The 17,574-nt window shown below is 36.0% G+C and overlaps 2 protein-coding genes across 2 annotated transcripts in view; one reads left to right on the top strand and one right to left on the bottom strand.

The window, feature by feature from the left end:
- The window catches only part of Indy (tricarboxylate transporter protein I'm not dead yet), a 41,350-nt gene continuing 23,776 nt past the window's right edge, over positions 1-17,574 (bottom strand). Inside the window, exons 2-15 of the mRNA XM_073078071.1 lie at positions 9,029-9,144; positions 7,735-7,894; positions 7,331-7,596; positions 6,961-7,075; positions 6,412-6,509; positions 6,037-6,162; positions 5,445-5,570; positions 4,992-5,106; positions 4,507-4,598; positions 4,171-4,271; positions 3,486-3,578; positions 2,562-2,755; positions 1,760-1,897; positions 1-1,144 (exon numbers count right to left, since the gene is read on the bottom strand). Coding sequence (XP_072934172.1) covers positions 830-1,144; positions 1,760-1,897; positions 2,562-2,755; positions 3,486-3,578; positions 4,171-4,271; positions 4,507-4,598; positions 4,992-5,106; positions 5,445-5,570; positions 6,037-6,162; positions 6,412-6,509; positions 6,961-7,075; positions 7,331-7,596; positions 7,735-7,894; positions 9,029-9,069 — 1,980 coding nt within the window. The 5' untranslated portion in view covers positions 9,070-9,144 and the 3' untranslated portion in view covers positions 1-829. The remainder of the gene's footprint in view (positions 1,145-1,759; positions 1,898-2,561; positions 2,756-3,485; positions 3,579-4,170; positions 4,272-4,506; positions 4,599-4,991; positions 5,107-5,444; positions 5,571-6,036; positions 6,163-6,411; positions 6,510-6,960; positions 7,076-7,330; positions 7,597-7,734; positions 7,895-9,028; positions 9,145-17,574) is intronic.
- The window catches only part of PIG-S (phosphatidylinositol glycan anchor biosynthesis class S), a 52,628-nt gene continuing 44,765 nt past the window's right edge, over positions 9,712-17,574 (top strand). Inside the window, exon 1 of the mRNA XM_073078072.1 lies at positions 9,712-9,922. Coding sequence (XP_072934173.1) covers positions 9,889-9,922 — 34 coding nt within the window. The 5' untranslated portion in view covers positions 9,712-9,888. The remainder of the gene's footprint in view (positions 9,923-17,574) is intronic.

Genomic DNA, 17,574 nt, shown 5'->3' with positions numbered 1-17,574 from the left:
ATCAAAATTAATTATTGGAAATGAAAACATCATAAATAAATAATAATTTACACTTTAAGGATTTAACCAAAATACGTCGTTTAAATTTTATTAGAAACTGATGTTAAATCTTGTAAAAACCTTTTTTTCATATTCGACACGACCCCGATAAAAATATAATATATTTGCAAACGTTTAAACAAAAACACGATTTCTAAACTGGCAACATTGCGTGCAACAGTACGGTTAGTCGCTAGATGTCACTATATGTCGGTCATCATTGTAACGTTATGCATAAATTACCTATTCGCAGAGCGCAAAATCCGTGACAGGATATCACTTCGTACACTGCAGATTTTCTTTGTCTACAGTTTGCATTGCCAATCATGACAATATGGATACAAAACACACAAAATTCCATAAAAATATAAATATAAAACATTTCTTTTCCAATTTCACCAACAAACCCAAATTTAAAAAACCCAAGAAGATTTCGTTTGGAAAACTTCGATAGCGTGATTCAGTAAACATACAACGCCATCTTGTGTCAAATGATAAAAGCGTAAAGCAATTTATAAGCCAGAAAATCTTTGAACAAAATCTTAATTAAATCAAATTTGGCAATAATTATGCATAAATAATACATAAAAATACTAATTATCCTTACTTCAATTATGTGCGCGAAATTGAGCAAAAGACAAGCAGTTTTAGACAAAAATCTGCAATGTGCGATGTCCTTAAAACTACCATTGGTCTACAGTAACTATGGCGTAGCGATCACTATCGCTCGAATCCGAAACGCAATTCCAACGATTCCACTATAAAAATAACTAGATTTTGCTATACGAAATTAGCTCTTATTGAACGGTGTATAATTACAACTGAAGATTCCTTTGGCGATATCTTTGAATAAGGTGGTGTTAGTGGAGGAATTGATTGGTAGGTTGCAGGTAAAGTTTTCTATAGACCCTATGGTTGCCAGGGTGTTTGCTGTGGTGTTGCAGCTTAGTGAGAGCTTTTGGGCGTGGGGTGAAAGGGTGGTGTTGACGACAGGGCCGCGAAGGGCTGCGATGTCGCTGGGCTTGAAGATCAGCGAGCCCCAAGTGGGGTACGAGCCCCAGACAATGAGGGTGGTGATTATCTTTGGTCCTATTCCGCCGATGGCCTGAAAAAAATTAAAAAAAAATCGATACTTCCCAAGTCAACAGCGTTAACGTTAAAGCATGCTATTTACCTGATAGTAAGTGGTCATTGGCTATCAATGGTAATCTTTAACAAACTTCATATCGAATGAGGGTTGTAACTAAATCTGATTACCAATTAGTTGCCACTTCTGACGACTATCCTCTGACCTCTTGGCGTCACATGTACCTAAATCAGGTGGCATTCTAATACTTGCATGGAAACTCCAGAACTGCTTGGTGTAATGGTACTTTCTTTCTGGTTCCTGGTTTTACCACTTATCACCACAGGTCTATACAAGATGTTTTATTATATAATATAGGAATAGCAGACGAGCATGCAGTGCACCTGATGGCTAATGCCCATTAAATCTATAATCAACGCAAGATTAGATATTCCTACCTGAGGTCGTCCACAGGTGCGTCGCTACCGCTGAGGACTAAGCTGGAACGCCTCGGAAAAGCATGTATCGGTTACCACACCCTTCAAATTAGAATACAGCAGCGCTGAACACTGCCGTAGTTAGGTGAGGCGGTGATGCCGCCGCAGCGGAACCACTAAGGGTTCTACCACCTTCAAGGTTTCAAGGTAGACTCACCATCTTGGAGGTGGGTATGTGCGCGACGCCCGCGACGATGGCGTTGGGCGGCGTGCCCACCGGCATGTGGAAGGCCATGGAGCACGCCAGCGTGGCCGGCACCATCAGGTAGCGCGGGTCCATGTCCAGCGTGCGAGCCTGAGGAGAACGGGGGAAATTAGGAATCCGACAAATAAATGCTTTATACTTATAATACTTGAGTGAGTTGGTTAGCTTTTAAAGTACCTATGAAGAAGAAGAAAAATGTAAAGAAAATAAACAGAAATATAACATATTAAAGGACGAAGAAAAGGAAGAGAAGAAAGAAAGTAATAAAGGTAAGAGAAGAACGGGGAAATTAATTAATGGTTAAATGTAATTAATTAAATGTGAATGATAGAAGGAAAGGTAAATAGTATGAAAAAAGTAGTGCCCTAGAAATATGACAACCCTAAGAAGGTTACTGTCGGAATAAACTGATAAGAAATATTAAAGAGATAAAAAGACGAGTAGAAAACTTACAATTTCGAATAAGAAAAAAATAATAGAAAGATCATACGCATACTTGAAGACGTAACTAGAAATATTGTTAGTCATATATTCACTACGAGCTTTTGCCCGCGGCTGCGCTCGCGTTACGAAGTAATAATTTCATCCCCTTGGGGTTAGAATTGATCAAAATCCTTTCTTAGCGGACGTCATAACATCTACCTGCATGCCAAATTGCAGCCCGATCCGTCCAGTGGTTTGGGCTGTGCGTTGATAGATCACTATGGCAGTCAGTCACCTTTAAGTTATATATATTTAGATTAGCTATACGTACCATGTTAGCCAAAACAGGAAGGATAAGATTCGCGATGGCGACATTGGAGGTGAACTCAGTGATGAACTGCGTCACCAGCACCACCACCAGCAGCACGATGGAGGGATGCAACCCCTTGAGTCCGTTCAGGGATGCCCCGATCATCGCCGACAGCCCTGTGGCCTTACTGCCCTCAGCTAGCGCGAAACCACCCCCTGGAATAAGAATTTGTAATTTATGAAGTCATGAGCGCGGTTGTATTATGTCGATTATCCGTAACTTGTAACATGGCGCTTCTTTTGCTTTTATAATATTGGAGTAGTAGACGAGCATGCAGTCCGCCTCATGGTAAGTGGCTACTGCCGCCCATGGACATCTGTAATCAACCCCAGGTAGGATTAAATATTCCTACCTGAGGTCAACCACAGATGCGCCGCTACCCCTGAGGACTAAACTGGAACGCCTCGGAAAAGTCTGTCACCCTTACCACACCCTTCAAAACGGAACACAGCAGCGCCTAACACTGCTGTTATTAGGCAGTAATAGGTGTGGCGGTGGTGCCGCCGGAGTCGACCACAAAGGGTTCTACCACCTTCAACTTCGACTTCATTTGGTAAAGAGATGGCGCTTTCTGAATTATGCAATCGAGGTTATCTCAAGATCATATAAGCAAACACTGAACTGAACTGTTGGAGCATGGTCACTCCTCGGTCATAATCACATATTCCGCATGGAGATCTCCCTTTGTCAGAATAGATCTGATAGAAGGTATCTCCAACCTCCGTAAAGCCATACATATATTAACTGAAGGTAGAATGCTTCATGGTTCTATTAGATAAGATAAAATTTTCGCCGTACGGCTACGTTGATATTCTAGAATCTGGTAGAATTCTTCATAGTTACTACAAGATAGTTTAAACCTACGAAGGATAACAAGATACTAACCAAGCAAGAACAGAAGTCCCCAAGGAATCTTCTCTTTCAGTATTCCCCACGTCACAATGCCTGGTGAAGGTTTAGAAGCTGCCAACTCCTCATCTGTAAAAAATAATTTTCAAACTTACTAAAGCTATCAATATCAAACAAAAACGAGTTATAAAATTCTAGAATTATTCTATTTTAAGCAAGCGAGCCTGATGGTAAGTTGTCAGCCATCCACAAACATCTGTCACCAGGTACAGAACAGTTTTCCTGAAGGAATAGTAGCAGTGGTCGTACAATACTGACTATCTATTCTTATCTATACATATAAATAAAATTGGAGTGTCTGTTTTTAATATTGAAATAACCACATATAGGTCTGTGCACTTTTTACTACATGCATATGAATATACATACGGTACATACACCAAAATAATATAATTTTCAATTTTTGTCTATCTGTATGTCTGTTTGTTCTGGCTAATTTCTGAAATGGCTGGCCCGATTTTGACGGGACTTTTATTGGCATGTAGCTGATGTAATAAGGAGTAACTTGGGCTACTTATATTTTAGAACTAGCTGTGGCCCTGTTTCTTTTTAACGCGGGTGAATCCACGGGGCACTGCTAGTACTATATAAATATATGGGTGGGCTTCATATTGGTAGGGCATGTATAGGTCTATAAAATTTATTCGCTTGAAAAACTTACACGATGAGGAAGACGTGAAGAACTTGAAGAAGTCGATCGACATCGGAATTATGAACATGAGGATTACGATGAACATTGACGTCACGCCGTCCTTCACTTGCCTGCAAATATAAGCTTTTAATAATTGACCATAATATTGGTAAAATAAGTAAAAAAATACTATTACGGTTCCGTTTTTACCTTTTGAGTACGGAACCCTAAAAAGCATATGTAAGAAGCTGAACTACTTTGAGGTATTTAATATACGAGTACTAAAAATCAGAGGATGTGGATTTATGTTTAATGATTAAGTCAGATATACATTTTGTAAAATAAATACTATAATATGTTACTTACATAGTAGTAATAACATTTGCCCATCCAGGCATAAAGCCGGGCTGTCTGAAGATGTACAGGAACACTGCCAAGATAAACAGGATACCTGAAGCCTGTAAATGAATGGATACGCTTATAGTTTTATATAGAATATAGGAAGCACATAGCGCCATGTCTTTAAAGATAGTAGTCATTTGTGGTTAGACTCGAGGGATACCACCGTTCACCATAGCTGCCCAATAACATCAGTGTTAAGTGCTGTTGTGTACCGGCTTAAAGAGTGTGGAAAGACAGACATAATGATCCAAGGCATTACAAAAGAGTACAAGTCCTTAAAACTAAGATGATCACCATCATGGCCATCTGTAGCTCAGCTGACATCTAAAACTTCCACCAAAACACTTTACTGCTTCACGGTAGAAATAGGCGTGACGGTGGTACTCCCGTCAAACTATACCAGTTCTCCCATCTGTCATAAGTTTAATCATCTCTTCTATATTCAATACCTTCTCGTGGAATGACACTGGTCCAAGGTTTTTGTAGCTGTCCTTGATGACCTTCATAGTAGTCTCCGAGCCAGAAGACGCCAGATTCACTTTCTTTGCTGCTTGGCTGTTGGGCCTGGAGACCATACAAGATTATATTTTAAATAACATAAAAAAACAAATCTCTTTTTAAATTTCACAATTACGTTTATTATGACATGTATGTAACAATTTTTTACTTGTAGATGTGACTTGATTCCACAACAAATTCTGAGTTTTTACTTTTTAGGTTGTCCATCAATAATAGAATTCCTCGAAACTTATCAGTAGAAAGATGCTAAGTAAGATACTATATCAGTAAATACTAAGTATTTATTCTCTGGGACATCTGAACTTGCAGTTCTATCAAAAACATGATGAAAGAATGTCTATCTACCCCAGGGAACTCCTCATAACCAAACAGCTCAGCCTTACCTGAACAAGCCCATGAAGGTGACCTGCAGCGACACCCACACAAGGAATTGCATCAGCAGCATCGGCGGTGTGCTGTACGCCATGAACCAGAAGAAGTTTACTGATCCAGCCACCTCTTTGAATTCACTGCAAAGGAAAAGTACACAATCTTAATAAATAATTCGGTTTCCTTAAGTTTTCGGACAGCAAAACTCAATCGACGGCAAAAACGGCAAAAAATATTCGATGGATGATAAAATAAAAAAAGCAGTGATAGTGAGCCCAGTGGTTAAGAAACTCGGTCTCTTGATCGAGGGATCCAAGGTTCAAATCCTAGGAACACGCTGTTTGATATTTTAAAGTTATGTGCGTGTTAGAAATTAATTATCACTTGCTTACACGGGCAAGAAAACATCGTGAGGTACATACCAGACTGCATATCAGAGAAATCTTTCAAAAAATTTTTCAAAAGATGTGTGAAGTCTACCAATTCGCCCTTGGCCAGCGCGGTGGACTATGGCCTAATCCTTCTTATTCTAAGACCCGGGCCCAGCAGTGGGACAGTAATGGGTTGTTGATGATGATGACGATAAAATCACAAATTTACACTTACCTATCGAAGATTCCTTTAAAGGCAGAGTTGGTGGCTGTGCCCACGAGGGTCCCACAACCGCCGAGCGTGGAGGCGTACGCTATGCTCAGGTAGTAGCAGATTGTTATGTCGCTTGGCATTGGTGGTCTGTAAAACAGATTGGCAATAAATTTCAATCTTTCTAATATCATATGTATGATGTAATAATATCTTCTGAATTTTTAATGGTGCATGTAAGATCTACTACATCTGCACCACACCCTTCATTACTGGTAGAGTTACCATCTGCTATCATACTTGTGGTGAATGGAATTCTTATTAGTGCTTTTATTTGGCAAAAAGTTGTATACAGAATATATTTCGAATTCATCATGAAGATAATAAAAGTCAACTTACTCTTCTTCTGTATTCTTAGCTGGGGCAGGTTTGACGTCTTTCCCATTTTCTGGCAGGGCGTTCTTCTTTCTATTTACGTAGACATCACCAAGTCCTTGCTGAAATTACAAAAACTTCTTAAAATATTGGTTTTTATGACCCTCTGGTCTCAAAGATCTCCCTGAATTGTACGTTTTAGACTGTTATACTGACCGGTGCGTACAAGCTTAACTATTGCTTAAAATATGTCTTTGGCCATGTCTTTAAGGGATAGGCAATGAATTGCCTCACGTGTAATTTTTCTAGATTAATATTATTTTACTCTAATATAAATAATATGTACATGTAATAGAATATTTACCTAAATTATAATTATCCGTATTGTATAGATTTTGGAACAAACTACCTTCGTGTTCAGAGGGGGCGTAACCGGCTGCGACACAGTTCTTACTATTGCAGTTGTTTACGAATGTACAAATTGTGAAAAATTTTACTGTTTCAATAAAGTCTTTAAATCTTCTTTAAATCTTTAAATCTTTAAATTTAAGAACATGATAGTAAATTAAATACCTGCTCCAAAACTTCCAAAATAGCTTCCACGATCGGTACCATCATCGTAGTAGCTGCAGCGTTCGATACCCACATGGATATAAACATCGTCACGAAAGTAAGACCAAAGTTCAACCTGAAATAATACAAATTTCTTGATTTAAATGCATACTATATATTAATTCCTATAAAATTATAAAGTATAACTTAGATAATTCTTAGACTTATGAACTGTTTTCATTGTGAAAATATTTGGTAAATTGATCATAATGGACCATGACCGCTATTTTGTCGAGACAACCATCCATACAAGTAGATCGAAAGATTGTCGTAAAATTCACGAATACCCATTATAAATATCAGAAACTACTGAATCAGATAAAACTCGTACCTTCTATGCGAGCAGCCAACAACCTGGACAGTCCACAGCGCCACCCTCTTCGGCAGCTTGGAGTGTTGCACGCCCGCCGCTATCATCAACCCACCCATGAACATCATGTTGGTCTCCTTCATGTACGCCGCGCACGTCTTGTCCGAGTTCAGGATGCCCATCGTTGGGAACAGCACGATGGGCAACATCGACGTCACGGGCAGCGGGAGCAGCTCCAACACCCAGTAAGTAGCCATGATGAGGACCACGTACATACATCTGTAAGCCTGAAAAGTGTAGTTGTTTCATAAATGGTAAAAATATTATTTTATAACATTTTAAAATTAATGTCATTTATCTGGTTCGAAGGACCAAAAAGGAAAAAATAAATTTAGGCCACTTAAATCTTTTAAAAAATAACCTACCGGTGCCGACGGCGATCCAGCATTCAAGATTGGAATGGGCAATAGCAAAAGTGGCGTCAATACCACGATAAGGGACTTCCAGTAGATGGAGACGAAGAGGTGGATCCGTTGCCACAGAGTGGCACTCGACCGCCCCCTGGAAAAGAAATACGTGGTGCCGCTGGAACAGAACAAACACACGTTAGTGCCACCTGCTGGAGCCCGGGATAAGTGCTGGAAAAAAGCATAAATAATAAACATGCAGAAAGTGCTATAAAACAGTAAACATCCAACATCAATTAAAACAATATATGTAACAGAGAAAAGTGCGCATTGTGAGAATTAATAACGTAATAAGAATAATAACGTAACAATAATCATTAGCATATCATGATCGTAACATCAGCGTGGAAGAGCAGTAGTTTTAAGAACTAAAAATTAAAATTCTTATTAATGAATCTGGCAACATTATTAAGTTAATAAATTATAAAATTAGTTTTAATGATCTTAGAAATTTAATTACACTTTTGCACACAAATCATAAGCCATATTACGTTACTCAAATTAACTATTAAGTTAATAAACTAATTAAATAAGTTTTCACATGGTTCAGGCATGTTGATGTATGTAGTTTATAAAACATATGTTTCATGAGTGTATAAATATAAAATTTAAATTAAAATACATATTTCTCCCGTCAATCAAATAAATTATTGGTCTCTAAAATAAATTGATTAAATGAATAAGGAAGTCAATAAAGAGGCAATGCTGCAACAAAAATTCTAAAAAGAAACAATGTGTTTACTTTGCTTTTAAGTGCAGTTTCATGCACACAATAATGTGTAAAACGTGTTGCTAATTAAAAGTGTTGCAATTAAAAGAACAAAAACAATTGAACAAATGTCAAAGATAGTATGGTCAGTTTCTTATAAAAAAATGAAATATTTTTATTATAGATTTGACATTGACAGCTGTCATTTATATTTGTGATCTGTGGACACATTTTCGTGCCAGTTATTGCCATGCAAAAGTGGTCATGCAAACGCAATCTAAGAGTGGTCATTTGCCAACATTGCCACTTACAAACATGTTAATACCGGGCCTAGGCAGGTATAAATGTGTGTTTATTCTGAAATGCTCTGGAAAAATCACACTAAATAATAAAAAATGTTAATAAATTAAGGAATGTTGCCTGCAATTGGGTATATATTAAAAATTCAGGTCTAGATTGAACAAATGCGCATTTTAATAATATCGTGATTTCTAAATTATCAATAAACATCATAATTTTTTCTAACAGAAAATAATAACTCACCGGGCATCTTCATGGATTCCGTTTTCTACGGTATTAGACATTTTTAATGATTTTCACGTTACTCTTTATTAATTGTTATACTGGATATCTTCTCTGTCTCACATTCTCGTCAGACTCTGAAAAGAAGATTTTATCATTTAATATTTACATAGGAAACAATGAAAACTCAAATCACTCAAAATCTTATCTTACTTATTATACATTGAGTCTGCTAATAAATGAAGCCTGACGAATTCTTATTGTTTAAATATCCAAATATCACTTTTAAACACATAAATAAATATTTAATTAAAATAGTTCACTTAAATTTCACTCGCTTTTAATATAATGTAAATATATCGAATTAGTCTTTAAGAAAGTTTATTCACGCAGCACGCTCAAATCAAAACATTGGGTCTTAGACATGTTAGAACTTGTTTCAATACTACCCGCTGACTACAGTGCCCCGAAATTTGTTAAAACCGATATTAAACATTTTTTTTATGACCAATTGTTACCAAATTCATGACTTAAGTTCCTTTTTATACAATAAAAATCCTATATCTTCCATCTAAAAAAATAATAATAAATTAAGAAAAGTTTCGAATGCAATGAGATGCTTTTAAATATAAAACATAGGAAATGCGTAAAGCGGAACATTGTAAGCTCTATAACCTATGCATTGTGTCAACTGTCACTGTCTGTCAGTGTCATCACTCATCAGTCAAACTCGACATTATTCCTGCTAATACTGAAATTTATAAACATGAATTGATTACATTCATAGCATTGTATTTTATCAGTATTATGAAAGTTATTGTAATTATTTTAAGTTCATAACCTGTGCGGTGTTCGTTTATTTTATAAAGTGACAAAACAAAATGGCGAAACACGATATAAAATCGGATCCGGAAGGTGAGTTTGAACAATATTCTTAGAAGTTATTTCTTGTGTTACTGACATTATTATAGTAAAATACGCTATTGTGGTATGTACGTAATAATGTATATTAGTTCATTTTTGTTATATCAATGATATAAAAGGCAAATTTCAAAGGTATTCAGATGTAAACATAACCTCAATTTATCATACCTTAAATGGATATTATAAATAACTAGCTGACCCGGCAAACGTTGTGTTACCTTATAAATAAAAAAATGTTAAGGGTGAACAACCCTTATCACTTAGGGGTATGATAGATAGTAGCCAATTCTCAGACCTACTGAATATGCATATAAAATTTGGTGAAAATCAGTAAAGCCGTTTCGGAGGAGTACGGTAACTAACATGATACACGAGAACTTTATATATAAGATTTTTTAAGTAAACACTAATTATTTAGTTAGATTGAAGTGGCAAACGATCCTTCCATTTGATGGTAAGTGGTCAATCCCGCCCATGTACAAACCAACTCCACATAGAATAGATTTTTTCGAAGCTAACAACAAATTTCGAAGGTGGTAGAACCCTTTGTGGTTCGACTCCAGCGGCACCACCGCCACACCTATTTCTGCCTCATAACAGCAGTGTTAGGCGCTGCTGTGTTCCGGTCTGAAGGGTGTGGTAAGGGAGACAGACTTTTCCGAGGCATTCCAGCTTAGTCCTCAGGGGTAGCGGCACATCTGTGGCCGACTTCAGGTAAGAATATCTTATCCTATCTGGGGTTGATTACAGATGTCCATGGGCGGCAGTAGCCACTTAACATCAGGTGGACTGCATGCTCGTCTGCTACTCTTATATTATAAAGAAAAAAAAATGCCTAAAAAGACTAAAATTATCTTTTTATATATATTTTATTTATCCACACCCTTTCACCGAATCCCAAGATTTGCTTCATATTAGAGATAAGGTGGTGTACCCTAGTAAACACAATAATTCACAAAACACTTGTAAAAATTCAGTAATGTCTGCTTTAGAATGAAACCCAAAATTCATGTCACTCGGTTCATTGTTGCAATGAAAAACTTAACATTTCACTGTCACATTTATTTACACTTCAACAGTTTATTGTTATTAAAATTGTTGCAGCTAAATTAAATACATTAATTATGTACTGGAGGTAATTTCTGCATAACTTTGTACATAATTGCCTTCCTGCAATTTGCAAAGTGCATATAATTCACCTGAAGGATATTATAAAGAATGTATAGTAGAAGTGGAGTTTATAGATTAGCGTTTTGAAATATATTCCTAAGATTTTCGTATTTCTCAATAGATTAATCAAATAATAAAAAATGTTTTAAGGGTATTGTAGGAGAGAAGTAGATAGCCTAGTGCTTCCTAACTTTGCCCTCCAATCTGCGAGTCTGGGGTTTAAATCCTGGGTTTTTGTGGTTTTTAGAAGTTATGTGCATATTATAAACTTCTTAAAACTGGGTATTTGGTAGATAAAAATGTATCACAAATATAATATATGTATATTCCTACTTTTCAGACAACATATGTTTCAATAATAGTTTTAGTTTTTAAACTTGTTGTTTGCTTATGTTGCAATGCACAAATATACAAAAACAAACTATATATATATATATATAATAATAATATATATAGGTTAAGGCACTTACTTTTACTAAATAACAATGACCAGCAAATTCCATGTTAGCACAATACCAGAAAAAATTCTTAATGCACTTGTACAAGTACTGTACATGTGGTTTTAAGGAAACCACAAAGAAATATGCTATGTGCCATATAATAATAGACTTTATATACCATGTTGTTTTGTATGCAAATAGGCATAACTTGTTTTTGTTTTGAAAACTACATTTTCATGTTATGACATAGCTACAGCTAGTGTCATGTTTATGAACTTATGTGGTATTTGTTGATATCTAGCAGCATTCTGTGGTGCATCATGTCTAAGGACCTAAAGACCCCTCCACCTGCCCCCTCCCTAGATCCAAAACTGTGCTTATGTAAATCCATTGCCTTAAAAGATGCATACATATTTCAGATATAGGATATTTTCATTGAATTGCAAGATAATTTGAATGCAGTATCCAAATATGTATCCAAGTATGCAGTTTCCAAATACGGAGAAATAGAAATTTCTCTTTATAGAAAGAGCTTTTATCTTATCCTGTATTGTGAGTGCCATCGATCTGTGCAAATAGAAATATAAAATAAAGGAATATAAAAAGTTTAACCTTTGTTTGAACAAGGATCAAATCTGGAACCCTTTACGTATCAAACCTATAGGGCGACATCTCTACCAAATGGCAAATTATTTGTAGGCAAATGCGACTGTATTAATACTGCATCGGATTTTTCACATTGTGTTCCTGCATCAAGCGTCCAAAAGTAGCTGTAAGTAGCATTCAAACGTGTTTGGAATGTAACGTTTGATCGTTGTTTTCTGAAAGCTGCTACAGATTTGACAGCTAATGCCATAAGTAACATGTCTGCTGAAGCCCTAACCTATGACGTGAGGGGCACACCGCAAGCCTTATTGCATATTTATCAAAACATGTCATATTATAACATTGCTAACGTAATATAATAGCATAATAAAACAATATTAATAACATTGTTGATATGTTGATGTGTCGCCTAGTGTCGTAGATCTAATTACGATGTGTTTTCACTTTTCTTTAGTGCTATGACGTAATTTAGATATGTACTTTAAACCAATCATTAGATTTTTTTACTCGACGGGGTAAAATATTAATCAGCCTATGTATGCCTTTGCCTCTGTGACATTTTAGAGACCAATCGCGTAATCCAATTTTGATGATATTTACTTCCATCGATATGTCTTACTATTGTGATGGCATAATATTAATCCAAATTGAGTATAGAGATCAAATCCCAAAAACCCGAAATTTTATTCTAAGCAATATACCTACTGTAAATATCATCGTCGTGGCCAGGAAGAGAGTTGGGTGTGTTAACACCAACAATTCATATAGGACAAAGCTAAATAACTCGTCATATTATAAAAATGAAACTAAAGTTATGAAAAAGAAGAATATGAACTTCTTGTCTTGCCTTGACCAGTTTTTAAATCCCTTCTCAACTAAAACCCGACTTCAGTTGTGCCCTTACTGAACCGCTCCAGCCAAAATACAGCATAAATCAATTCTGCTTCTGTGACTGATAGTGCCATCACGCAGGCCTCTACATTGTAAACATATAAGTCTTATATGTTGTGTAAATATCACGCAATCAGCATCGAGTGGAATACGTCAAGAAGCCGTACACGTGGTACGACATGAGAACCGAGTAGCGAGCAAATGGACGAACGAATCCAATAGACGGCTTATAGTTAAAAACTGCACAAATGCTCTTAGATGTGCACTTTTAGATTGTAAAACCTTATCCGATGTTGATGTTGATATGAGAGATATTCTCCAAAAATATATGAAATTTGGGTTTTATTTTTAAATTAAAATCCGTCTACCTGTTATGATTTTACGTATTTAAAACCGCGAAGCCAAAATTTGATATGGAAATAGCTAAAGGCTAAGGAAATTAAATAGAAGTGAAAGGTAATGAAAGGATAAAGTTTTTTTTTCAAAACAATCATCTTATGCTTTTCAATTCAATCCAAAGGGGATTGTCCCCTTTAAATAGGTTGTCCTGCAAATTGTGGTAGATGATAAAATTTAAGTAAAAAGTAGCTTTACATAGTGAAGTCGGTGCACATATTGTTACATAATTTCGCTGGATCGCTACGTTAACTATCCACTTATAAGCAAAGTTTAATATGTAAATATATTACATAGATGACATACGGAATGTTGATTTTCTTGCGTTCGACGTCTATAATGTTCGTTGTTCATGACCGAGTATGTTCTTATAAAGTTTATATGTAGGCTACATACATTATACCCGTTCATGCATATCGATAATTGTAACATTTGCCATTAGAAATAGAGCTAATTCGTTATATAACACTAATAACGTTTTGCTCTGTACTGGATTAGCATTGTGGACTATGGGACTTACTCTCTCTTTTCTGTTCAGCTGGACAAGGGTAACAGGTCTCAGAGTAAGAGAGTTTAGGCTCTAATTTACCGCGCTCGCCATATTTGGAACTGCACACATCTGGAACTTTTCATGTGTGTAAGAAAACGTCATGAGGAAACCTAAGTACTAGAAACTCCCATAAAATACTCTCGATGGTGTGTGATGTTTATCTACCACTCTATGTACCAGCACGGTGAAACATTACCTAAACTACTCATTGTAACGGACTCCTAGCCCAATAATTATACAGTAATAGGTCAATGGTCATAATTAAGTCAATCGAAGAATTGGTTACACCTGCGACAAATAAATTTTAATTTTAAACTAACCTAAATATCTAAGGTACAAACGAAATCTACATACAATATGGACGCGCCTTCCCGTGACGTCACAACACGCGCACGCGATTCTATGTCACTAGACGACCATATTTAATTAATTCTATTACCGTTTCACGGAAATTGGTAGGTTAAAGCGTATTTACTGAAAATTTGGATGGTTAGAAATTAGAATGTAGTGGCGGGATAAGGTCATCGGAGGCCTCAGGACCAGGGGCCCGGGGGCTGGCAGCCCCTACCGCCCCCCCGCCCCCCAGTTTCCATCCACACTAACAGTTACTACGAAAAGAAGATATTCTATGAGTTGAGTTTATTTAAGCAATTTTTATACGTATCTAAACACTTAGTAAGACAATAATAAATATTTTATTCAAAATTTCAATATGAATTATTTCTAAGATAAATTAATATTCTCAATGTATTTAAGGTGCAGGTTCATCAACCACACCTTCCGTTTTAGAACCTTCGTTAATTTCCCCACAGTTCATTGACTGTAGTCTGTCACACTACATTGTAATAAAACACACACATTCAACACTTTGTTTTAACTTATTGTGTAGACACTAGGCTTTGTAACCTTTTGCTAAGGTATCTGGTTAAAGTTTTGTGCTTTACAGAACTTTATAAGAACTTTACAGAAGATCGGTAAATCATAATAGTCATATCATCATATAAACAGTGTTGCAAATAAAAACGTATTTTTGCACAATTTCCATCTAAAATTCTAAAGTCATTGTCATAATAGGTATGTACGACGACACAATATCAAAACTCATTGCATTATTTTTTATAATTTTAAGAATTTCATCACTTAATTACATCTTTACATAATCTTAGCATGAAGGAGGCTATTTACCCCTCTATATTTTATTATAATCTATAGAAAATCTTGCAAAATAATAATATTGTTGCAGTCAGCCAAGGCTCACGATTAAATTTCTCGTTTTATGATAATTAATTTAGTATTGTCGGTGATAGTAATAAGGTACTTTACAAAGAACCATTCCTATAAAGACAAGGTCTTAAATTAAAAAGTAATTAGAATTTACATAATTGTACAATAGATCATTTCAATTCGTGACGATAATTCCATCCAAGGAAAGGAAAAAGAAATAAGGTTAAGCAGATGATTTTCAAAGTCATTGCATTTAGTTTAAACCAGACTTCCAAGGTCGTAACCAATATTTGTGAAAAAAAACTCGAAAAAACTGAAAACAAAACGTGCGGTTTAAATTATTACCGCAAATATATCAACGTACTCGCTATGATAACCGATGTTAAATACATTTGCACGATTCACGAATTTCTAACCTTTTACAATGTAAGGTGTATGTAATGTTATTTGGTAAGCCTACACTGTATGTTTACTTCTTAGCGTTAAATTTATTAGTTGTTAACGTCAAATATTAACCTTTAAGCGACCGTTTATATTATGTTCTTCTTCATATGATTTCAATCTGTACACGAAGTTAGCTGTTAGAGTTCATGTTTCATTAGCCAGCCCATTTAATACCCATGACAAAGTCATTTTAATAGTGGAAGAACGATTTGTAGTTAAACCTCCGATAGTACCATCGCCACACCAATTTCCATCTAGCAGTAGTGGATAAAGGATTGCTATGTTGTGGTTTGAATGATGCGACCAGGGATAGAAAGTTACAAAGGGCATTTCAAGTTAATCTTGAGGTACCAGAGAATCTATTGTTGAATTCAGGAAAGAAACTAGTGATATTGGGATTGATAACAAATGTTTTGAGAATTCAGTGGCCACTTCCATAAAGTTAGACAACAAATTCTTTTTCTACTTTGTTTTCTTAAAATACTGATTTATACCATTTATAATTTTCAAAAACCCTAGATCACAGACCAGAAATTTTATCTCAGTCGATAAACAATATCGTAATTTATCAAACAATTATCTAACAAAGATGAATGGGCCACTAAATTGAAACAATGAGCGTCGTTTCGCGACACTCAATCAAGCGTTCAAATATGAGACAAGCAAACTAATTACGCTGTCAATTGACTTCCGTGGTTTGTGGTTGTGGTATTTTATCTTATACCTAATGCAGCAGCAACGTAACTATTTTCCAGTAGGTAGGTATGTAGGGGGATAACCGTTAGGCGGTTAACCCATTTAGGTACTTTGGTCGTCATCATATTTGGTTCACATCATTACTTTCTACATATTTAAGAAAACAATCACATACACACTCGTGTGCGCCGACGCACGCACAAACCAATTTGTCGTTACTGTTGTTGTTGTTGTTAAATTTTGTTCTTATTTCGACTTTTAAGTTTTTTTTGCTGCAACAGAAACTCACGTAAAAGTATGTCACATATAGTACCAAAGATTGTCAGGGCAGTCGTGATCGTCGTCAACCCATTATTGTTCCAGTGCTAGGCAAGAGGCTGTCAAAGTGGGATTTGGGCCACTATTATACCCTGCTCCGTAGGCTAAGTACGTTTCGAACATTTCACACACCTTTGAGAACTTTTTTAAATATATCCCAGGAAACCTACACGAGGTTTCCTCACGTTGTTTAGCAAATGATAATATTTAATTGCTATTGCTAATACACACATTTAATCAGAGGTCTGGGCCAATTAAGAGGCAAAGTTTCAACTGTTGGCTCTTTCTGCATATAATGGAAGTTGTCAGGACAGTCCCGAATCATTTCTGATAACGAATTCAAAAAGGCCATTGCTCTTTCAGCACTCGATTTTGGAATGGTCAAAGATCACTTGTTGTATGCAAAGTGACTTTTATCAACATGCGTACTGTTACCACTTTAAATTACCTAATAATGTTATTAGACATTTCCCTTCGTGTACATAACCTTGTGCAGGTACGTCATTGTATCAATTTTATAAATTGGCTTTCGTTGGGGCCTCGTCTGTGTATGGAAAAAAATCTTTGTCTTAAATACCCTAAATATTTCCTAAGAAAACTTATATATATTATCTTTGGCAAAAGGAGCTTGTATATATACTAGATATTTTGAAAACTTCCATAGCGTGATTCAGAATACTCGTGGCGCCATCTCTTGACGAGTAGCGGGAGGTCGCCGCAATTCTTTAGGTGGTATAATAACTATTGTTCGACCGGGGAGGTACACCGGTTTTTGCCGGGTAGCATTTCTTGTTCTTCATTGGAGGGATGTGGCCAGTAACTATTTACCATCAAGTGGACTACATGCTCTTTAGCTATTTTAAAAATAGAACAAAATCGTATAATATTTACTTGTTTAGTCTTTAGAG

This window comes from Epargyreus clarus, unplaced genomic scaffold (assembly GCF_041222505.1).
Source record: "Epargyreus clarus isolate Ecla_fem2 unplaced genomic scaffold, WU_Ecla_fem_2.2 ptg000012l, whole genome shotgun sequence".
NCBI lineage: Eukaryota > Metazoa > Arthropoda > Insecta > Lepidoptera > Hesperiidae > Epargyreus > Epargyreus clarus.
The sequence above is the reverse complement of the archived record's forward strand: the minus strand, read 5'-3'. Positions and strand labels throughout refer to the sequence as shown.